The sequence below is a fragment of the Anolis sagrei genome, chromosome 6, assembly GCF_037176765.1.
Source record: "Anolis sagrei isolate rAnoSag1 chromosome 6, rAnoSag1.mat, whole genome shotgun sequence".
NCBI classification, from domain to species: domain Eukaryota; kingdom Metazoa; phylum Chordata; class Lepidosauria; order Squamata; family Dactyloidae; genus Anolis; species Anolis sagrei.
Genome location: NC_090026.1, coordinates 89456095 through 89480908, shown reverse-complemented (window position 1 = coordinate 89480908; position 24814 = coordinate 89456095). Strand labels below are relative to the sequence as shown.

General features: G+C 40.0%; 1 protein-coding gene across 2 annotated transcripts in view; it reads right to left on the bottom strand.

Moving 5' to 3' along the window:
* Window positions 1–4784: 4784 nt before the first annotated feature.
* The window catches only part of COLQ (collagen like tail subunit of asymmetric acetylcholinesterase), a 43012-nt gene continuing 22982 nt past the window's right edge, over window positions 4785–24814 (bottom strand). The window contains exons 10-17 of one of the 2 annotated variants that reach the window (XM_060781995.2): window positions 23605–23640; window positions 23248–23328; window positions 18109–18205; window positions 16699–16838; window positions 14399–14518; window positions 12339–12462; window positions 11240–11342; window positions 4785–6474 (exon numbers count right to left, since the gene is read on the bottom strand). In XM_060781995.2, the coding sequence (XP_060637978.2) occupies window positions 6405–6474; window positions 11240–11342; window positions 12339–12462; window positions 14399–14518; window positions 16699–16838; window positions 18109–18205; window positions 23248–23328; window positions 23605–23640 (771 nt within the window). In that variant the 3' untranslated portion in view covers window positions 4785–6404. Of the gene's footprint in view, window positions 6475–11239; window positions 11343–12338; window positions 12466–14398; window positions 14519–16698; window positions 16839–18108; window positions 18206–23247; window positions 23329–23604; window positions 23641–24814 lie in introns of both variants that reach the window. The other variant, XM_067470236.1, reaches the window with a different exon arrangement.

Below are 24814 nucleotides of genomic sequence, written 5' to 3'. Positions count from 1 at the left end.
AAAGCACTCCAGTGTTTCTCCAAAACTATATCTTAAAGTGAAATGTGGGTAGACAACTCTCAGCCATCTGATAATTTTAGAGATTGGGTCTGGTCGATGTTTTGAGCTTTTTCAAAAATATTGCTGTTTACTGAGAGAAATTTAGATACATTGGTTCAGTGGCATTTTTTGAGAATGGGAAATATACAACATTGCCAGTACTACGGAGATTTTGATTGCTTCCACATTAGTCCTTTTTTTGTAAACTGCCTTGAGTCCCTCCAGGAGTGAGAAAGAGGCGGTATATATATACAGTAAATAAATAAGTCAATATTTTAAAAAATCAATAGTTATCTTCTATTCATTCCTTTTGCAGCAATGACATGATGTTGCATCATATCACTTCTTGCTTCAACAACTCCACTAGTTGCCAAGCCATTTCTGGGAAGAATTTACAATGCTAGTTATAACCTTTAAAGCCCTATGCCAGTGTTTCTCAAACTTCCTAATGCCACGACCCCTTAATACAGTTCTTCATGTTGTGGTGACCCCCACATTATTTTTATTGCTACTTCATAACTGTAATTTTGCTACTGTTGTGAATCGTAAAGTAAATATCCGATAAGCAGGGTGTATTTTCTTTCACTGGACTACTAAATTCGACACAAATTCTCAATATGCCCAAATTTGAATACTGGTAGGGTGGGGTGGGGGGGGGAATCGATTTTGTCGTTTGGGAGTTGTAGTTGCTGGGATTTATAGTTCACCTACAATCAAAAAGCATTCTAAACTCCACCAAAAATGGAATTGGCCCAAACTTCCCACACAAAACCCCCACGATGAACAGAAAATACTGTTTTCTGATAGTATTTGGCAACCCCTCTGACACCCCCCCCCCCGAGGTCCTGACCCCCAGGTTGAGAAACGCTGCCCTACACGATTGAGTCCAGGCTATTTGGGAGGAAAAGTGTCTCCCCCTATGCACCTGCTCATGCTCTAAATCTATAGGGGAAGGCTTTTTCTGAGGCTGAATCTACACTGCCATAAAATGCTGTTTGGAACTGCAGTAAATGGTCAATGTCAATCTATATAATGCAGTTTGATGCAGTTTCAAACTGCGTTATATGGCAGTGTAGATGGGGACCTCCTCTCCCTAACATCCTAGAAAGAGAGCCTTCTCGGTGGCTGCTCCAAAGGTATTACATTTCCTTCCCTGTAGCTCCAGTTAACTCCATCCCTGCTGTTTTACCGACTATGGGAAAATATCTTTATATTTCAGGAAGCTTTTATTTCTTAGTGAGTTCCAGGAGACAAAGCTTTGAATTGGGCTGTTGTGGTTGGATTTAGTTATAAGTTGCTATTTCTAATGTTTTTATTATGTGTTTTCGAAACAGAAATGTAGTTTAATTTTTGTTTAAAGAAATTAATTTTTAATTGTATTGTCCTTTTTAAATCTCAACAATTCCCTTGGATAATCATAGAATCATAGAATCAAAGAGTTGGAAGAGACCTCATGGGCCATCCACTCCAACCCCCTGCCAAGAAGCAGGAATGTTGCATTCAAATCACCCCTGACAGATGGCCATCCAGCCTCTGTTTAAAAGCTTCCAAAGAAGGAGCCTCCACCACACTCCTGGGCATAATGATGATAATGATGATAATTATTTATTTATTTATTTTTAGATCGCTCTCTCTCCTCAAGGGGGACTTGGGGCGCTTTACGTATATATAAAAAGGCAAACATTCAATGCCATAATTTAAAATCACACAACATAAAAAATGCAAAATGGACAGTAATAAACCAGAAAAGAATCAAGGTTAAAGTAATGCAAAATACAGCTACTTAAATAAAACTTAATTACACGAATAAAATATAATTGCACAAAAAAACCCATATATTTATTTATTATTATTTATTTATTTAAAGCTTTTATATTCCTCCCTTCTCACCCGCAGGGGACTCAGGCCGGATTACAGTGTACACATATATGGCAAACATTCAATGCCAATTTTAACATACAACATATACAGACATACACAGAGGCTATTTAACTTTTTCTGGCTGCCAGGGAAGCTGTCGCTTTAATCGTCCATCTGCGACGCTGATGAAGCACTTCCGCATTCCCGCATGCTTCCCCGCTGGAATGCTTTGCTGGAGTCTTCTTTATGACCTCATAAATCAGTTAATTTAGCCTCCCCACACTTTAAGGTGGTATCTTATTTTCCTACTTGACAGATGCAACTGTCTTTCGGGTTGCAAAGGTCGACAACAGGCTACACACAATTGGTTGGAAACCCACTCCAACCCAGGCTGGCTTCGAACTCATGACCTTTTGGTCAGAGTGATCTTAATGCAGCTGACACTCAGCTAGCTGCGCCACAATCCTGGTGCTATATATCCTAGACAATTATACAATTAAAATGTAAACAGTGCCTGACCACAGCTGTGAATTAAAATAGACTGCAGCAGCCATAAAGTGCTAATTAATTTTTGCTAGTCATCCTCTTCTCTCTATGCTAAAGTACATAGGTGTGTTTTCAGAAGTTTTCTGAAGGAGAGGAGAAATTTTTATTTCTTTAGGAAGGGAATTCCAGAGGCGGAGAGCAGTCACAGGGAAGCTCCCCTCTCTCATTCCCACCTAGCCCACCGCTTGTGACGGGGATGGAACCGAGACTAGGGCCTCTTCCACTGACCGTAGTGCGTGAGGTGGTCTATATAGGGAGATGTGGCTAGACAAATAGCCCGGACCTGAACTATTTAGGACTTTATAGGTAACAACCAGCACTTTGTATTTAGCCTGGAAGTGGACTGGCAGTTAGGGAAGCTGCCATAACATAGATCCCATCCTGGGAGAAAAAACAGATTATACTACAAATTAAATAAATGTCAGGCTCTTCCTTGATGAGACAGGAATGCAGTCAAAGAAAGTAAGAAAGTAACATCAAAGCAATGGAGAAGGATGTACAGACAGGCATATAGAATTTTTAAAGCTCACAGAAATGGGATTCAAAATTAAATAAAGTTAAATAAAATAAATCTGTAATGTAATTTTCAGTAGAAGCACATCCCCATAAATACAGTTTGGATCAGCTGACCCTATCAGCTGCATCTTCTTTGTTGAAGAAATTGGCATAGGTCTCCTCTCTTTACTAGCTCAGTGATCACAAATGTAATCAAAACATGCCAGAAGACTTCTTGTGCCAGCCTCTTAGCACTTGGAGTGTTGCCAGACATCAATACAGAAATGAGAAAGGGATGGGAAACAAGACTTCACTGTCTGCATCTCTGAAGATACAGCCAAATGCAATGATACATTAATCTTAAGAATGAAAAGGAGCAGCAAGAGGCAAAAGAAGACCTAGAAGTTAAGACTTCCATGTCCAGAAATATGAAATGCAAAATACCCCAAAACCCAAATTTTTTTACCACCAGATGCCCACTTCCGCCTTTGGAGAAAGGGGGCTAGTCACACATCCAGCATCTGCTAATTGTGATGTGGCAAAGTGGACACCCTGGAAATGTGCCATAAGGGAGAGTGCAGAGCAGTCCATCAGCTACTACCAGTATCCAGCCCAGAGAGAATGAAAAAGACTAATGGGAGGGGGGAGTTCTCCTCCCTTCCTGGCTACTTTGCTAAAAGACTAGAAAATGTTCTGACAGCTCAGGAAGCATCTGAATTTTCTTTTGCCTTGTGCAAGCAGAATCCTCTCCATCTCTTTCTTCTCCTTCCTTCATCAGATTTTTGGGCAGTGTTGAAACAGGGATGGGTGCCGGATGGGTGCGTAACCCCCTTTCCCTCCATCTATCATTCATTAGTAATATGCAAAAGCAGATATTCCAAAATCCTAAAAACTTCTGGTGTCAAGCATTTCAGATAGGAGAAACTCAACCTGTACTTGTGTGTCCCATTAAACCCACCCACCTCTGATTTTGAAGTGTTTTCATTTTCCTTGCCAAAGGTAATTGTAGTTTAGCAGACACCCAATATTCAGAGCTGGTGAACCATCAAGGACTTTTCATTTAACATTTTTTCCTGCTGGCATCAAATAGTGAAGGTTTCAATAACCTTTAGCCCTCAATCAATTGTTTTCAAGGAACAAGTAATTGCTTTGCAGAACATGACCTCTGAGAATATAGCTGGCCCATAAATTTTCAAGAAGTGTAGCACTTTGGAACCCATTTTGGAAACTTGGCGTAGCGACTATTTGAATCTACTTCCAATGTTGGTAGTCCCTTTCCTTGAAGAGACAGATGTAAATAATTACAAAGCTGGACTAATTAAAATTAATAATTTCTTTGAGTGTCCACCTGAACGTTGCCTCCTATTCTTTTGGTCAGCACAGAGTAGCAGTAAGAGTTTGGAAATATCATTTTTTAGGACTACAACGATATACAGAATTCCCCAAGCTAGTATGACTAGTGACCATGTTGGCCAGGAGATTCTAGGAATGTGAGTCCTCAAAAGTAACTTTTCAAAGCTCCATTAGCACCACATACAGTGGATCCCACCTGACTCCCTGACATCCATATTGTCTTGGATGACAATCCCAAATCTACACAAATCAGATTTCCTAGACCACTCAAGGGGGCTAAAAGATACATAGATGTTGGTTTTCATGTTATTTTTATTATAATTGTGTGACAATATCCTTATTTTGTTTCTCTGGTAATAACAGAATATATTCATAGTTGTTAAAAGATACATTTCAAACATACAGTTTACATCATTAATGACAAGAAAGTCAATCTTTTTAAATTTTCGATGTCTTAAGCTTAGAAGTCTATCTAAATCTGAGATAGTTTCCATTTGTATCTTACTCATCATACATCCAATATTCAATTTGAGCTTCAGTATCAATTATAAAAGAAGTTAATAATTGTCCCAGATGCTTTTAAAAATAGCACAATTGTTTTGACTATTCTTTCCAGGAAAGAACATATTAAATCAACACAGCACTTAGTCTGAATAACATATGATGGGCTGTCTTTTTCAGGATACATAACTAGGAATATATACACATTAACATCAAAAGTTGCTGAAAGATGAGACTCAAAAACATTTGCTGGAGAGAAAAATAATAACCCCAAGTGACTGTCAGGTACATGAAAGATATGAAGCATCCAAACAGATGAGCGAAAATGAAAGTTGGCAACAGCTATTTGTTTCAACAATAGTCTTTAATGCAATTCTAACCCTTTTAAAATGCAGCCTTCCTGTGCTGTTGCATAAGGATGCACATTTAAGGCATATTAACATAGAATATATTATTTCTCATCAGGAACATGATGCTTAGGCAGTAAGAATGAGTTCTACATCAGTTAGTTGTTCTGAAGTGGACCATCTCATTAGAAACTCAATGATTTGGTTACAATTTTTCCCAAAGCTTCTTGGTAGTGAGCCCAACTGGATATAATAAGACTCTCTTCTGAACAGTTTTGCACCACAAGGTGCTGTCAGTTTTTTTGCTAAGATAGGCAGACACCTTTCCAGGTGTTTTGAAAGTCCATTGATCCATTCTTTTAGCCTTGCTGATATGCAGGTATAGCGCTCTTCGAAAAGCATCTGATGAAGTGGAATGAAGTCCACCAAACTCATGCCACATAAAGCCTGTTTGTCTTGAAGGTAGCATCAGATACCTTGTCGTTTTTGTTGTGACAATCTAACATGACTATCTGCATCAAATCCCATTTGTATAATCCTGTATAAGTCATTCCCATTATAAATAAATATCTATTTACACCTCTAATATTTTTCCAGTAAATTATATTTCCAAGCAAGGCTGACTAGTTGGTTTCCTTGACATAATCACAAGCGAGTCCAATGGGATTTATCCTCTGTGATAGAATGTTTGGATTGTAACCTAAACTGTCAAAAGTCAATATGGACAAACTGCGGGCTTCTCGCTAATTTAAATGTACGTTTCATGCAAACAGAGCATGTACAAAGTTCACATTTAGTAAAAAAAAAACTTTAAATAGTCCTTATAAACACTGCAATGAGTATATGCTTAGTGTTTATACTGGAAAGTCTTTTTTTTAAATGACCTTGAAGAGCTTGTTTGTAGGACTAACAGTGCTAAGTTGAGGTATTGTTGTATTCTTCTGAAGTAACAGTATCGAAGTAAAATAATGTTCCAGTAGTTTGGTTTTGTTCCTGTTGCAGAGGGGAAGTTCTGTAAGCAGCCATGGAAAAAGTAAGTCTTGATTTTCAATGTTGTTGTAATTATTCTACTAAGACAGGTTGCAGCAGTCCTATTTTCTTCCAGTGTGTGAATTGACTAAAAATGCATCTCTGATCAGCATGACATTGGTAGTTTCATCACAGAGAAATGCTGTTTATCTACTCTCCAGATGTAGTTGGATGATAACACAGTTTCTGCTCCGTCCATATCATATGAGGGATACTCACCTCCTGCTCCAGTTTTCATGTAAAATATCGACAGTCTGTAGAGTCAATATGGCAATAGGAAGTGCATCGTAATTTTCCATAAGACCTGAGAAAGAAAGAAAAGCACACAAATAATGATATGTGAATGTTCCCCCTCTATTTTTATTGCTATTTTATTATTTAGTCCCCAGAAGAATTGGTCCATTGAATCAATGATGTTTATAGAAGTGTTGACTGAGCATTACATAGCTGACTCTATGGTTTTGTTCTACTTGGGTCAAGCAATTGGATTGAGGCCAAATTGCCATTTGAAATATGTATGAACATTTCTACATTGTGTATTCACTTCATTTGCACCTATTTTAAAATATAGCATCATCTGTGATATTTCTGGTTTCCTTGTCTGCCCCTCATCTACAATAATTTTTCATTTGCTGTACTAAATTTGATCAAGTTATAAATATGTGAGAGGAAGCCACAGGGAGGAGGGAGCAAGCTTGTTTTCTGCTTCCTTGGAGACTAGGACGCGGAACAATGGCTTCAAACTACAAGAGAGGAGATTCCGTCTGAACATTAGGAAGAACTTCCTGACTGTGAGAGCCGTTCAGCAGTGGAACTCTCTGCCCCGGAGTGTGGTGGAGGCTCCTTCTTTGGAAGCTTTTAAGCAGAGGCTGGATGGCCATTTGTCAGGGGTGATTTGAATGCAATATTTATTTATTTATTATTTATTAGATGCACTTATTGACCGCCATTCTCAGCCCTTACGGGCGACTCATGGCGGTGCTTCTTGGCAGGGGGTTGGACTGGATGGCCCATGAGGTCTCTTCCAACTCTTTGATTCTGTGATTCTATGATTCTAAGTTGCTTGTCAGGGCAGGGATAGATAAGTTTATTCAAACTGATAGACTATTACTCAAAGAGATAGTCATGTTAGCCCCTTTTATGATAAGAAGGACAGAGGATGGAGTGAATGGGGATCTATTTATTATTTATGTACTTTATTTTTATCCCACTTTTTTCCTGTAATAGGGACTCAAAGCTACTAACAGCAAACATGGTCTAGGAGCACCTGTAGAATTAATTAATATATATTTTGTGGACCTCCAGTGAACTTCATAAAATGTATGCATTGAAATCTCTGGGAACAGACATATAGACAAATGGAATGAAGTGTAAAGTAGAGGAATTTTGAAATGTAATGGAAATGCAAAGCATGTTGGCATGGTGATGGGGTGACTAATATTCTCTGAATGATATGGCAAAGAATAATTAAAAGGAAAAGGTTTGGGACTGGCTTATCTTTGTGACCACATCTTCCCCTACAAACCTACACGATATCTAAGATCTTCTGGGGAGGCCCTTCTTTCGCTCCCACCCTCATCACAAACCTGGTTGGTGGGGATGAGAGTGAGAGCCTTCTTGGTGGTGGTCCCCTGGCTCTGGAACTCTCTTCCCAGGGAGATTAGACTGGCACCCACCTTGTCCACCTTCCAAAAAGAGCTAAAGACATGGATCTTCCACTGTGCCTTCAACTAGATAGTTCCCCAAATAATGCCGGTTCCCAATCTGATCCATATTTAGATCTTACATATTACCACTGTTCCCTTTTAGAGACATAGTGCTCTCCTTACATTACCCCCCAGGTCAGGCATGTAGCCAGGGGGAGAGCTCGGGGGGCTTCAGCCCCCCCCGAAATTCTCATGGTGGTTCGCGAAAAGGCCTTACTGGTGCATTATTTAAACTGTTATGTTTATTCATATCATGATCTGATCACCATACTCAATATATCCCATATGCATGGGGGTATTGGGGTAATGATACAAAAGGTTTGCTAGGCTAGACCCTCTTTCACTCAGACTCAGCCCCCCCCCCGAAACTCAGCCCCCCCGAAACCCCCCCTGAAAAATTTTTTAGCCCCCCCCGAAACGAAATCCTGGCTACGGGCCTGCCCCAGGTCCTAATTTCATCATCTGCGTTGAGCACTTTATCCATCAACCCCATCCTTTGGCAAGTGATTTGCAGCAGTTGCCCACCCAAATTCTGAACTGTGCACTACCCAGACCATTGAAGGTTGTTAGATGTTCACTATGTATTGTATTCCGTGGTTGTTTTATATTGTTGAAATGTTTTTATGAATTTTGTTGTTATATTTTAACTATGTTGAACCTCGGGTTTGTCCCCATGTGAGCCGCCCCAAGTCCCTTCGGGGAGATGGAAGCGGGGTACAAAAATAAATAGATGATATCTGTAGTTATCATCAGATGATATCTGTAGTGGTGTCAAGAAGGTGAACTTCTTGTGTGGCTCATTCCAGACTTAAATTGATTTTAGGATAAAATTCGTTGACACTGTGGTGGAATGATTGCCTCACTATATCTTTCTATAGCTGTTCTGAGTTCCTCCTCAGAAGACGAGAAAGATGGAGTATAAATGTTTTAAATAAATAAATAAATTCTCAAACTCAGAGGTTGACTTCTATTCACTTCTGGGTTTTTTCTCTCTCACTTTTTTGCCTGCTCCCAGATCTGCCACAATTTCCCACCCCTGATCTATAGGCTGTTCTAGGTAGTTACAATTACATCCCAAGAGTTAACACAGAAGATGATTTGCAGAACGGACTCTTATACTCTCTTATTCCTGTCAATTAACACATTATTCTATCATGAGCCATGAGGACTCTGCAGGTAATTTAATTTGCAGATTAAATGTTTCCTGTAAGATAGTAACAGTACTTGACAGAATGACAGAACCGCAGCAGGTAAAATGCTGCTGACCAAGGGAAGCTATTAATATCAATGCTCACAGGTCATATTGCAAGTGAGCACAATTCTCATCCATGTACCATGTGGGGTTAAAGGAAAGAATGACAACACTGGACCTAATTGGTCTTTTGCAGCTCTGTTGTGTAATTCATAGAAAATTGCAACCACAAATGTTTACATTTCTTTAAACATTTCAGCTTCTCCTTTTATAACATGGGATGTACTTCTGCAGAAAGCATTAATGTCTACGTGAGGTGAGAAATGCATTTTTCAACAAAGAGGTTCAGACTTCGAGGAAAACAGAAGGGAGTCAGAATCTCACGTCCATCCCTATCTTTCTTGGACTTCATCCACACTGCCATCTAATGCAATTTGAACTGCATTACATGGTCAGTGTAGACTCATATAATGCAGATTGAATTGCATTTAACTGGATTATATGAGTCTACACTGCCATATAATCCAGTTCAATGCAGTTAATTTGCATTCTGAAACTGCATTATTTTGCAGTGTAGATGTGGCCTTGGTCACACCTCTTGGCAATATTCCCAGCAACAGAAAACAATGCTGAGCCATTAATCCTGGTCATGTGAGGGACAGATTGGTGTTGTGGGAGGATTCAGGCTCCCCATGCCTCTCCTTACCCATTAATTTCCTAAAGATACAGAAAAAGTCACATCTTGATAATGCCTATTGTCTGGAACTGCTCTTTCTATAGTTTTCTACTCACTGACATTACCAGATGAGTCATGTCAGAAGAGGTTTCCACCATTCTCCAACAGCGAATGTACTTTAAGCACAACTCTCCCCAGGCTCTTTTCATCCCCAGAATTTGACTTGACAAACACCACTGTCTCTAGGACCCTCTTCCCATGAGTTGAGAGTTCAGAATGCAGAGTGGGATAAAACAAATTGCAGCCTTGTGTTTGTCATTTCACAATAATTCCTTTTCCATCTTCAGCATGAGGCCGGGGAAGTGCTTTGTTCCCTTCCAGTGAAGGGAGAGGCAGTAAAATAGTCCTGCCAGGACTTGTGAGTGGGATCAAGGGAAGACATTCCCTGTCCTGGTCATTCCTTTGATGATGCTGACCCACCCGCCCGCCTCCTCAACAGTGTACTTTACAAGGGTTGCTGATGGGGCCAGGGAGGAATCCCCCCACACACACATTCTAGGAGAGTTTTTCTACACTGTTTAATCAATGGCAAGTTGGGTAAAGGGGTCCTAAATAAGCTTCATATGTGCAAAGGGCAATAGGTACATATCAGTGTGCACCACAGAGAAGGAAGATTGATGTTGATGTCTCCACTCATTTACTTGATGGCTCCCCTTGGGAGCAACATGTGAATTGCATATGGGGAATGTGGTATTTCGTCCATTGTTTCAGGGTGAGTTGGTCTCTGATGGCCATTGCCTTGTTTGATTCCATAACAAATTCAAGTGTAAGTTCAAGTTCAAGTTCACATACAAGGTCAAATTTATATTCATGATCTTAAATTTGATTGGAAGATCACACAGAGATTGATTGGTAACATATAATAAAAGTTGCTCATAGTTAACCCACAATGTTGTGTTGTCTTCTGATTTCACTGGTGGGAGAACAATTGGTTCAGGGGGGAAAGGAAATATATCCTTCCCTTTGCTTCCAATCAGCCTCCAGTCCAGATTTATGGAACAACAAAAATAACTAAAAAGTACCCAATCTTCAGCCCTCATGCAATTTATTAATTTTTTTAGAACATTTATATCCCATTTTGTTCTCGACCTCTGAACCGGGACTCAGGGAGGCTTCAATGTCTCCTCCATTTTGACCGAAGTAAATAACATCAGTCTGGGTTGCTGTGAGTTTTCTGGGCTGTATGGCCATGTTCTAGAAGCATTATCTCCTGACATTTCGCCCACATCTATGGCAGGCATCCTCAGAGGTCATGATGTCTCACAATCTCTGAGGATGCCTGCCATAGATGTGGGTGAAACGTCAGGAAAGAATGCTTCTGGAACATGGCCATGCAGCCCAGAAAACTCACAGCAACCCAGTGATTCCAGCCATGAAAGCCTTTGACAAAACATTGGTCTGATTCAACAAAAATAAAGATAGAGATTTGTCATACCCAGGGAGATAGGTTTTACAGGTTAAATAGCCGAAGTCTTGCCCATCACAATCTTCAATACCTTCCTGTCGGTAGCCGTCTCCACAATATGCATGGCGACATCCTACGAAACATGGAATAGAAGAACAATTAATCCTCATCATCCTTCTTATGGAAGGAAGTTCCTTTCTTGGTGTCCATGCATGAAGCACTAAATGCCTTGTATGGAGGAAGGCTTAATGAGTCCTGCTGTATGTGGTGCAGTTTTCATGTGTGTGGGGAGGGTGATAGTATGACACTTTCACTTGCGTGGAGGTTTTACTGCAAATAGCATTACATATTAAACCCTTCCCACAGACAGCTGTTACTCTGGGAGAATCCCTCTGAGAAAAAGGCAGCATACAAATGAAATAGTAGCTAGATATTAGATAGCTGATGGATGGATAATCAGATGGATGGCAGGATGGACAGAGAGATAGATAGGATGCCAGAAGACCATTGCTTTCAGTAATCACCAAAACTGTTTCTGATTCAGGTCAGTGGCTGCACTAGCTATTGCATTAGGATAAGAACCACTGGTGGCCGATAAGTGTTCCTGTGTTGCTATGCCACCACAGTACAGCACATCAACTCTGCTGTTTGTCCATTTATTTTAGGACTTTTATGTAAAATCAGTCAGATTAGAAGGGAATAATAATAATAATAATAATAATAATAATAATAATAATAATTTATACCCCACCACCATCTCCCCAATGGGAACTCAGGGCGGCTAACATGAGGCCAAGCCCAAACAATTACAACAAATAAAATAAAATACATAACAGCAAATAATAACATCAAATGAAATATAAACAAAACTAATTAATATGAAATAAATAAATAAATAATCAAAATGTGCATGGCTGGCTGGGCCAAATTACAGGGGTAGAATAAAATATAAAAACCCTGGCTGAGATGGATGAATAGGGTAGAGTGCCTAGTGGGGAGATTTCAGATGGGAACAAGCAACGGGGTGAGTATCACTAAAGGATTAGATAAAGTACATTGCCGGGCATATGGTACTGAGCTGGTCATGGTGTGGGGATTGTATTCATGAATTATATTGGCTCAAACATACTTATACAGGTATCAGTCACAACGGTATTGCCATCATCACATTCTTCTCCATCTTGGATGATCCCGTCTCCACAGGCAGAGCTGCTGTCATCAACTGGGTAGTCCACAGAATAGAAAGGGGTAAGCTGCTGAATAAATACAGAATGGTTACTTCATGTGAACTATAATCATTGTAGCTGTCATGGAGAGATAGATTATTAAGGAAAATGACTGCTGAAAAGCATATTTTTGTTCTTAACTGTTGAAAATTCATTGCTGTTGGAGGTTCGATTCTGCCAACTGGGAAACCCAAAATATTCTGCTGCCTAGACCAGTGGTTCTCAACCTGTGGGTCCCCAGGTGTTTTGGCTTATGACTCCCAGAATTCCCAGCCAGTTCACCAGCTGTTAGGATTTCTGGGAGTTGAAGGCCAAAACATCTGGGGACCCACAGGTTGAGAACCACTGACCTAAACAAAGGACAAAATGGTCTCTTCCCTATTCCAAGAATATAAATTGATTAGGCAGTTGAATGCTATGGCATGACAGTGTCTTCCACTGCATTCTAGGACAGTAAGTAGTGGCAGTTAATCACTTCAATAACAGCGGGGTAGTAAATTTATACTAGGTTTTGGTTTCCACCACACCTAAATGCAGATGGCTAGTTTCAAGAATGCAGGATGCACGCAGTGCTGTCTTCCAAAAAAAAAGGGAAATGAGCAGGATTCTCAGGAGGAACATCTGCGGGCACCAGCTGCCCTCCAGCATCTACTTCCACTTCATGCGCCAATGGCAAGACTACTTTTTCATGTATGTGCAAGTCTGTACATCTGTCATGGACATATCTCTCATATATACCTCTCATGCTTGGAATCTACCTATTAATATAAATGGTATTGTTTTCTAATATGTGATTGATTACTTGACCTAGACGGAGAGGATGCATTTCTCCAACCTCTACTTTTTTCTTCATGTGCTTCATGATGTAAAAGCCTGAACTCTTAGCACTGCAGATGTAACACTGCCGAATGCGTAACCATTCTCTTTCTCAAATGGATATAGGGTGGGTAGGGAAGAAAACTTTTCCACATCCCACATTTTAAATTGTGATTAAGCAATACCATAATCAAGGTGGGCCTGCTTCTCAATTATCTTGGTAGATAAGTATGAGATCCATATTTGTACAGTACTGAAAATTACCTCAGAAATCACTGACTATGTATAGACCTTGGAGAGTCTGGAGGCTAACTTTCAACCTCCCTGAGACCAACATGGCCACACCATCTACTTCTGATTTATGGGTTGAAAACTGGAATATTAAATAAACAAACAAATAATGGTAACTATACATACATAGACAACAGGGAGCACACAACTTCCCTGCTGCGCCAGCTCCACTGCTGCCAGTCTGCTACCAGTATAATTCAAAGTACTGGCTTTTTCCTACAAAGCACAAAACGGTTCTGTCTGAATGTATCTCCCTCTATGAACCATCTTGGAGGTTAAGATCTCCTGGGGAGGCCCTGCTCTTGGTCCCACCTCCTTCGCAGATGCGATTGGTGGGGACAAGACACAGGGCCTTCTCAGTGGTGGCCCCTCAGCTATGGGGAGCTATCCCTCCCCAATGAAATTAGATCGGCTCCCTCCCTCCTGACCTTCAGAAACAAAGTGAAGACATGGTTGTGGGACCAAGCCTTTGGACAGTAACCTGTAATGCAATAAGTGATCTGCAAAATAAGTGACTATGAAATAGTCCAGTTTATGTAACAGCTCCTGGAATATGCCTTAACTGTTTTAAGATTTTGTGTTTTAAGTATTGATGTTAAGGTATATGTTTTGTTTTATTTTATGCATGTAAATGTGGCATCAAATTGTGCCTTAAAAAAAAAAGCTGCCCTGAGTCCCCTGCAGGGTTGAGAGGGATGGGATACAAATGAAGTAAATAAATAATAATAAATAAAAATTCATCATCATAGACAAAACATACTTAAATGATGTGTTTTCAAACAGAGACATTTCAGTGTTTGGGAAATGAAGCGCCTAATTAAAGTTGCACTATTTTTGTTGGTGTTAGGTTATTTACCTGGATTGGAAGCCACCCAAAAGTGTCTTTGAAATACAAAGATCTTTGATCTCTTCGAAATGCTAGGGCATTTTCTGTATTTAGCCGGTCCAGCTCTTCTCGGTTATTTACAACAAATATCTGGAGAAGAAACATAAAAAGATGTAGGAGGAAATTGGACTGTTGTAGTAACACATATTGCAGCAAAATAATGGTTTGCAGTAGAGACCTGATTCTAAATTTGAAGGTCATACAAACAAGACCTCTCCAATTCCTACGAACCCCAGCCCTAAAAATCACTTCTAGACATCTGTATGTGTTGCATGATTTCATCCAGTACCAGTATTGATGTGTGCCTGTCCTCATGAATAAAAAAGTGTGAAATGATTTATTGAAAGTCATTGAATAAAATAAAAAATAAAATAAAAAGAGATTGGGAGATGCTTTGCAGATTTTGAAGGAGAGACTGCATATCCTCCAAAGAGGAACAAAGAGGGAACATAAAGACAGTAGTATGTTACATTACTTAATGGGTAGAAGGTGAAAGGATTTGTGATATGCATATCAATGATTTCCCAGGCACCATTCAATAGATATCCAGGGTGGTTTGCACCACAATCTATTCAAATCTCATTACCACAAATTGCAGTAATAGCAGGGGATAAATCGCATGGCTGCAGCAAATCAATCGTGGTTTGATTACAAGGGAAATGCGATTTCCCAGGAACTGAAGAAGCAGGTGGAACAACTGTCTGGATTGTTATCTTCAAATGGATAATAATTGGTTATTGCCTGGCTGGAAACAAAATGTCAATAAAGTCCACGTTGAAACATAAAATGGGATGCTAGGCCCCATCAATGACATCATATAGTAAAGTGGGCTCTCAACATTTGCCAGTCTTAACTTTTGTGGATTTAATTAATATGGTGTCTAGGAGTCTCTAGGTCCTCTTGTGCAACTCTATGGTTAACTTTCCATGGAAATTGACCACAGGTCAATCCTGGAGGACTTAGATATTCATAGACAGGTGTTCTGTGTATTGTCGAAGGCTTTCATGACTGGAATCATTGGGTTGTTGTAGGTTTTTAGGGTTATATGGCCATGTTCTAGAAGCATTATCTCCAGACATTTCGCCTGCATCTATGGCTGGCATCCTCAGAGGTTGTGAGGTCAGATGCCATAGATGGAGGCAAAACATCAGGAGAGAATGCTTCTAGAACATGGCCATATAGCCTGAAATACCTACAACAACCCAAAGAGATATTGTCTTAGGTTAAAAAAAATTGGGTTTTTTATTTAAAGATTTTCCACATCCATGGAGGCCTTCACCCCTAGACTCAGTGAATGTGAAAGGCTGACTATAGAACAGTGGTTCCCAACCTTTTTTTGACCAGGGACTACTCTCCATCTTTCGTACTAAAAGGGTTACAAATCAGTTTTTGGTCAACTTTAGATTTGGTTTGGTTATTTGGGGTGCTGATTTAGAAAATTGCATTGGATAGACCACATCAGCTCTAGCTTCTGATACAGAACATATGCCATCCACTGCTCACACACAGAAAACCATATTCAATAATCTAGAGCTGATGTGATAGTAATAATCTTTCGTGGGTAATCAGCGTCTCCTCTCCCGATATCCCCATTTCCTCGGCACTATAAGAGCATTTCGTGAGACCAGTCACTCTTGTTGTCATGTGGTTTAAAGGCAATGATGTAGTAATGGTGAGGCCGCAGACCATATTTTCATTCTTCGGACTACTGGTGGTCCATGGACCACAAGTTGGGAACCACTGCTATAGAACAATAGGAAAGAGTTAAAGAAACACCAGCATTCTGAACTCCACACTATGCTGCAGACGTGGCATGCAACCATGTTCTATTTTCCTTCTAACTCCAAAGAAAATCTGTGGCATTCCAATCTCCCCATTTTTCCTTTTAAAAGGTCAAAGAAAAAAAGCTTCCATTGTCATCAGCAGCATTTCTTTGAAAAACCTCTTAGCATTTAAAGGGGGGAATGGCTCTAGGAAAGATATAAGCCTTTTCAATGTGCTAGTAATGATCCTGATCCATATTGTGCACAGTATGCTGTTTCCCCCTAATGTGCTGATATTTGGAATTCTGGAATTCCAGAATTATAGACACAGCTTATAATTGCCAAGCCAACTGTTGTCAGAACAAAGCAAATGCTGTAAAAGCACACACCTCCAGCCTAGAAACAAATTAGCAGTATTCTCAAATGTTCCCAAAGCAGCCCCAAAAACAATCATAGATGGCCCATTTACAAAATATGCCCATATTAACTGCTATCAGACTCACTTACTGCAGGAACTTTTGAAAATGCCTGTCCAAAGAGTGGTTCCTCATAAGACGGGTTATTCACATTTGGCTGAGAGTTGCAGAGACATTTCCCTGGAGATCCAGGAAGCCCTCGCTCCCCTTTTGGCCCCATTGTTAGTTGCCCTAGAAAATATCAGAGTACCACACTAGGACGTTGCTGAAATAGACAAAGACACCCTGAAAAGAGAAAATTAGAACCCTACCTGCAATCAAAATGTCTAATATTTGCAACGGGGAAATTCTCAATTTGGTGCCTTGTAAGTCTGATTCTTATGAGTTTGGGCTGAACTGCGTCATGTTTAATAATGCATTGTTACGTATATAACAACAGCGGCCCGTATGGTCTTTGCGAAAAAATGGAAAGAAGAACATACCCCATCCGTGGAACAATGGCTGGACAAACTAACAGACATTAGAGATATGGATAGATTAACCTACCACCTAAAATGTATCTCTGGTAAACCAATGAAACAAACGGATTGGTCAGAAGTAGACAAATATGTAAAGATGAGAGCTGAAGGGAGCCCTGCTCGGGGAACATAGAGAAAATAATGACCGAAAAAAGATCTATCATACAAACAACTAGACCAGAGAAGCTATACCTCGAATTCGAGGAAAAATAGACCAGGTAACACTATAGGTAATTACTCCGACAGGAAACAAATTGGAAGTCTTTTTAAGTTGTATGTATTTACACTTTGTACTTTGTCTGTAAATCTTTATGTATGAATGGAGGGAGATGCGGGGGGGGGGGGGAATTGAGTGTTTGAAGGGGGGAACTAGACATGTGTCCTAGAAGGGGAGGGAGGGGAAGGGTTCTCCCGGGGTACCAACTACTAATGTTGGTATAACATTCCTGCCGATACGGGAGATTTATATGTCTATCTGTCTATAAATTTGTTATAACTTAATAAAGAGCATTGTAAAAAAAAAAAAATAAAATAATGCATTGTTGTTTGATTTTCTGAAAATGTTGCTGCAGAATATAAGCTATTTTTTCCATTCTATGATGCACTTTCCTCCATATAAACATCTCTAAAAATGGGGTGTTTTTCTTATACATAAATAAGGCTTTTTTTTCCTTTTGGTGATATTGAAATTAGTATGCGTCTTACAATTAATGGTGTGTTAGAATTGAAGAAATATGGTAGTTTCTATACAGGCAAAGGAATCCAGCTTTACCTTCATTTCAATATGGTTTGCTATTATCCATGGTTTCTTGTTTCCATTGTATGTTCAGGAATGTATCTCCCATAGATACAAGGATTTTTTTTATAATAATATACAAGAGTTGGTTGTAAGGGAGCACAGAAATGTAGTGTATCGCATTTTAGCTTAAGCAACATGATATAAATTAAGGGAGTGAAGTAGTATTAAGAAAGACTTGTCCTACCTGATACTGAAGTTCCTGGTGGACCAGGCTGACCAGGTGGACCGGGCCGACCAGGTGGGCCTGTAATTCCAGGAGGTCCTATGTCTCCCTTTTGCCCCTAGTACATAAACAGTGGAGTATTTTTTAAAATTTCTTCCAGATGCATTGCAGTATTTTAAGACATAAATTAGGTTCATACAATCTGAGACAGATCTCAGCAACCTTTGATGAAAGATCTCATCACATTGATGAGGAGCAGCAGGAGGATTCCCCAGCCTCCGTGGCAAATCCGCAGGGCAGTGGGACAATCCTCTCACCCCGAGCCCTGCCTGGCCCACAGTGACACTTCCCAATCAAATGTGGGGAAGCGTCACCATGTACCTCCTCCCCGTGGTGACCCCGTTGCTCCCTATGGAACACAGAAAGCCTCCTGTGTTCTGGGTGAAGCGCAATGGGATGCTTGTTCATCTAAGGAGCCCCACTGAGAGTGAGTGTACAACTTGTGATGGGCAGTGTGGGGCTCCGTAGATGAAGTGTGCTACAAGTGTCCTATGATGCTTGGAAAGACCCATGTGATTAAGTGGCTTAAGAGACCCAGTATGGTGCAGTGATCAGTGGACTAGGCAGGCTATGATCCAGTCCTCATTGATCTTTGAGTAATCACTGGGTGACTTCGGGCAAATCACTCCACCTGAGCTACCTCACAGAATTGAATGGAAGGGAGAGTGATGTATGCCACCTTAAATTCACCAGAGGATAAACTAGACACAAGAAAAATAGTGATACATGAATGAATGAAGTATCCCTGACTTGCTCTGCAAGGAGAGACAGGTAATGCTATTATTATTATTATTATTATTATTATTATTATTATTATTATTAGAAACACAACAAGATGAGTCCACAACAAACAATATCACTCTGCTGGCTATTGTATTGGATCACACGCTGGACACTTCCCAATTGTCTAGGTCTGTGTGATGTATTGGCGAATAATGCGCGCAGAACCCAGTAGTGTGGCCTTTTGCAGCTGTCAGATGGCAATTTTGTCAGCGCCAATTGTGCTTAAGTGCAGGCCAAGATATATGCACTTAAAGTACTGCACCCAGTGTGCTGATCACCACTGGGACCACTTTTACTGGCTTGTGCCAGAGTCTTTGCAGTTCGATCTTTAAATCCTCATATTGAGTCAGCTTTTCCAGTTATTTATTTTATTTATCGTGTCAGCTTTTCCAGTTGTTCCTCTTCAATCCTGCTGTCAGTCTGAATTCGGAAGTCCCAAAGTAGTTTGACGTGTTCATTTTCTGTAACTTTTTCAGGATTATTATTGTTATTATTATTATTATTATTATTATTAATTATTCAGCCATTTGGTGTAAAGTCCTATTAATCCTCTGGTTCTGTACATTCCATAGAATGACTTACTAATGAGATTCAAAAAGGTTCACAAGGAAATATTAGGGAACAAATTCATTCAATATTAGAATGACTATGCACTACTAAAAGCACATATTGTCACACCAACTTCAACAGAAATGTACGCTTCTCTACTTACATAAATTGCTAGATACAGAGTGAAATGTACCTTCACAGTGTGTGGCTGCCACACAAGAAAGACTGTGGGCAAATGGGGCTGCCACTTTAAAATCTCCTGGGAATAAACCACGTTATTGCTGAAGAGGTGGTTCTTTAATGAACGTGAAGGAAAACCCTAGAGAACATGTTGCTAAGGATTGCTGCATAATGCAGTTAGTTCGAAGTAATACTTAGAATTTATAGCACAAAGCACAGCTTGTTTCTTTTCCCATAACTCAAGTGGGAATATCAAAACCAGACTTTTTTACAAGCTCTGTTTGGATATGTTGCATTTGAATCATTTGCAGGACAAATATTACTTCTGACTTCTGGGACACTAGTCTTCAATTGGTGGATGCTGTCAAATTAAAGTAGATCATGTTGGGCACATAACTAAACAATTTTCTTTCCTTCTTTCCTTTTGGAGAAGGAAAAAAGAGAAGATAATGCAAAATGGTACAGGATGATGGCAGATATATATTTGTTTGCTTATTTAAATCATTGTTTCCATGTTTTCCATCTATCTAGCCTTCAATGGAGCTTATAGCCAATTAAATATGATTGCTAAAATCAAAACTATAAAATCAAGTACAGTAATAATGTAGAACAGAAATACAGAGGAAGAATTAATATGAGAAAGGAGGGGGAAAATAAAGAGAAGAGAAGAGTAGTTTAAAGACACAACAGACTGCTGCTGTGGAGGGGCTTTTGCATAAAATATTCTGCACTATCCTGAGTTGAATTCATAGAATCCTTGAGTTGGAAGAGACCTCGTGGGCCATCCAGTCCAACCCCCTGCCAAGAAGCAGGAAAATTGTATTCAAAGCACCACCGGCAGATGGCTATGCAGCCTCTATTTAAAAGCCTCCAAAGAAGGAGCCTCCACCACACTCCAGGGCAGAGAGTTCCACTGCTGAACAGCTCTCACAGTTAGGAAGTTCTTCCTGATGTTCAGGTGGAATCTCCTTTCCTGTAGTTTGAAGCCATTGTTCTTCATCCTAGCCTCCAGGGCAGCAGAAAACAAGTTTGCTCCCTCCTCCCTATGACTTCCCCTCATATATATATATATGGCCATCATGTCTCCTCTCAGCCTTCTCTTCTGCAGGCTAAACATGCCCAGCTCTTTCAGCCACTCCTCATATGGCTTGTTCTCCAGACTCTTAATCATTTTAGTCACCCTCCTCTGGACACATTCCAGCTTGTCAACATCTCCCTTCAATTGTGGTGCCCAGAATTCCTAACACAAATTTTATCATAGCAGTTCGAAGTCCATCACAACTATGGAATATGTTTTTTGTGCTGAGTTTGTAGTAGTTATGGTTGCTAAACTGGCACTTATAAGATGGAGACTCATAGGTTTCAATATAGCCTGGCCTGGCATAACTTTACAAGTCTGAGAAGAGTCTTGGCATAAACTTGAAGGAGTCACTGAGGTAAACAAGATGGATCTCAGAGTGGAAGTGGAAGTAACACCTTCTTAATTTAGCTGCCCCTCCAGGCATTTTGCATGGGGATGTCAGCTGGCTCTAAGACAGGAAATGACTGAGTAGGTGAAAAGTGTTTCCTCTTATTTAACAAACAGCTATTTAAACATACATTTTAGATCCTTCCCCAAATCGTCTACGGCCCTTCCATACATATATAGTCATATTTAGAGCAGATCCCTGGCACCAATAGAACCTAAATTAGTCAAGACCTCTGGTTTTCACTTCACTTACTCTAACTATCTAGATCAGGGGTTCTCAAACTTTTAAAGAAGAGGGCCAATTTATGGTCCCTCGGATTGTTGGGGAGCTGGATTATAGTTTGGGAAAAAATGAACATTGCTGCATATATCTTATTTGTAGTGCAAAAAAAGGAAAAACAATACAATATTTAAAATGAAGAATAATTTTAACCAACATAAACTTACCAGTAATTCAATGGGAAGTGTAGTACTGCATTTGGCTGATGAGATAGTCAGGTTAATTAAAATTGTTGTTGTTGTGTGTCTTCAAGTTGTTTCAGATTTATGGCAACCCTAAGTCTACAGTTTAGGGCAAGAGCCGGGTAAATGGCCTTGGAGGGGCACATCCTGCCCACAGACATTAGTTTGGGGACCCCTGATTTGGTTTCTAGATCCATCCATAGGAAAAGGTAAAGGTTTCCCCTTGACATTAAGTCTAGTCAAGTCCGACACTGGGAGACTCTGGAAATGTTCATCTCTATTTCTAAGCCAAAGAGCCGATGTTGTCCGTAGATGCCTCCAAGGTCATGTGGGTTGGTATGACTGCATGGAGTGCCGTTACCTTCCCACTAGAGTGGTATCTATTGACCTGCTCACATTTGCATGTTTTAGAACTGCTAGGTTGGCATAAGCTGAGGCTAACATTGGGAGCTCACTCTGCTCCTCGAATTTGAACTGCAGACCTTTCAGTTAGCAAGTTCAGCAGCTCAGTGGCTCCAGATCCATCCATACACATCTTCAATTGAATCAATAAGCCATGGGGGTGGGAGGTGGTGAGGAGAGAAGAAGCTATTTGCTGAATCAGATAGTACCAGAAAGAGAGGAAATTTGAGACAAGAAATTGGTAAATTGTGGGTTGCATAGAGCCTCAGAGGCCCTCACCAGCCTCACTGGGAATTCCCCAATCAATACTGCAAAAATGATTGGAAACTAGTTTTCACATCTCAGAGGATAATATAGGAGACATTTTTCTAATGGACATGGTCATTATTTCTCTTGAATTAGTGGTAGCATAACTAAGTTACATCTATTTCTAAAGTAATTCATTCTAATGTGGGCCATTTACTTTCTCACAACAGATTTCTTCCTGCAATACCTTGAAACAGTAGTATCATATCAGACTTAAAGATCCATGCAGTATTCCATGACATGGCGATCTGTCACTCTCTTATCCAACATCTTTTTTCCATCTTGGTAAAATCCTAGTTCACCTTACTTAAGCAGGGCTGCTTTCCAGGTCTCTTTCCTACATTAAATATTAGCATTTTATGTTTTGCCAACTTTCTGGAAGAATGCATCATAATTTATGAAGGTGCCTCGTGTTATTTATTTCCTCACTTCCAGAGATATGTTTATCATGTGCTATTATGAATCACCAGCAAATAACCTTGTTGAATCCAGGTGACAACAGATCTTTTCCCTTATTTACAAAATATTCTCTTAACTTACCTAATTATCGACTTGAAATCCTCAAAGTACAATTGTTGTAAAGCCCAAAATGTAAAGTTTAGAGCAGAGGCAGGCAAAGGGTGGCCTTCCAACTGCTTCTGAATTGCACCCCCTATCAGACCTGACTGCCATAACTAATACAGAGAAATGCTGCGAGTTGTAGTTCACAAAGACCAGAAGAGCCACCGTTTGCCCTCTCTTCCACAGTCGTTCTCAACCTGTTGATCCTCAGATGTTTTGGTCTACAACTCCCAGAAATCCCAGTGAGTTTACCAGCTGTTAGGATTTCTGGGAGTTGAAGGCTAAAACATCTGGGGACCCACAGGTTGAGGACCACTGATCTAGAATCATACAGCACTATCACACATATTTTAGTTTAAGCAGCTTAAAATTCAGTACAGGATTCCTACTTGTTTGCCTCGTTTTCCTGGTCTTCCAGTCGGTCCTCTGTATCCCGGTGCACCAGATTCCCCCTTTGGACCCATTTCTCCCTGAAGGGAGAAGACAAAGGACAGGACTTCACTACATATTGTTAAATAAGTCATCTTATTTAAACACAGCAGACATTTTTGTACGTGGTGTGTGTGTGTCTAAATTATTGTGGAACTAATATTAAGCAACAACTGTTTTTCAAAAAACCTAGAAATTATTCTGCGAAAAACCTGGAAGTAAACTATGAAACTTGATAAATATCTTCTGAAATATTAATACCAATATAAGTCAGTCAGATCAACAACATTAAAATTTCCACTATCTTATACACATACCTTCTGTCCAAGCATTCCAGGGAAACCTATGTAGCCCTGAAAGGAAAATTTGGCAAAGATATATATCATAAACCATTTTATGTTTTTAACGTACACAATATAAAAAGACAGGTTTATTCTGCTTAAGGCAAGGACTTTATCTGTTTTCCGAGCATTTTACCTCATTACAATAAGCTGTAAAATCTACTTGCAATAATATAAACTTACAGATCATAGAATCATAGAATCAAAGAGTTGGAAGAGATCTCATGGGCCATCCAGTCCAACCTCCTACCAAGAAGCAGGAATATTGCATTCAAATCACCCCTGACAGATGGCCATCCAGCCTCTGTTTAAAATAATTACAAACATTAGACTAAGTATGATTGCAGGGACGAGGGCTAACATTCATTGGAATTAAGTCAAGTACATATTGTATTATTTTACTGATAACAAAGATTCCTGAATGCAACCTTTAAGCACAGTGATGAATTGTATATTTTGCCTTGCTGTTTCCACACCAACAAATTAAATCCTTTACCTTCAGTCACTTCATGGCCATGAGGGGGTTTGGTCTAACCTTTCTATCTCTAGTGCAGAGGTTCTTATCCTGTGGGTCCCCAGGTGTTTCGGACTACAACTCTCAGAAATCCCAGCCAGTTTACCAGCTGTTAGGATTTCCAATTGCTGAAGGCCAAAACTTCTGGGGACCCACAGATTGAGAACTATTGCTCTAGTGGTTCTCAACTTGGGTCCCCAGGTGTTTTGGACTACAACTCTCCGAGAGCTGAATGCCAAAACATCTGGGGACCCACAGATTGAGAACCACTGGTATAAATCCTTCCTCAGGACCACTTTAAACTTCACCTTCAGCAAATGCTTCAAGCACCATGCAGTCTGTGACATTGACATTTTTCTTCTCCTGTATGATTTTTTTTTTGCCATGTCTGTCTGACCAAAAAACCAATGGGATCCGAAAGCTTGTATGGTGTATTCTGTACAAAATTATCACCTTAAATTGTCGTGGGCCCATTTATCAGGCATACCGGCCAGTATTGTAGCCCATGCCATGAATTTGAAGAATAATTGAGAATCCTATGTTTAACATATTTCCTTTCTGATGAGAGATTTGTGCTATTCTAAACTATATATTTTTGTATAGCACTTATGCAGTAACAAACCACACCTAAAAACTGTCAGGCCATCAAAGACAAGAGTGCTTTCTCCCACC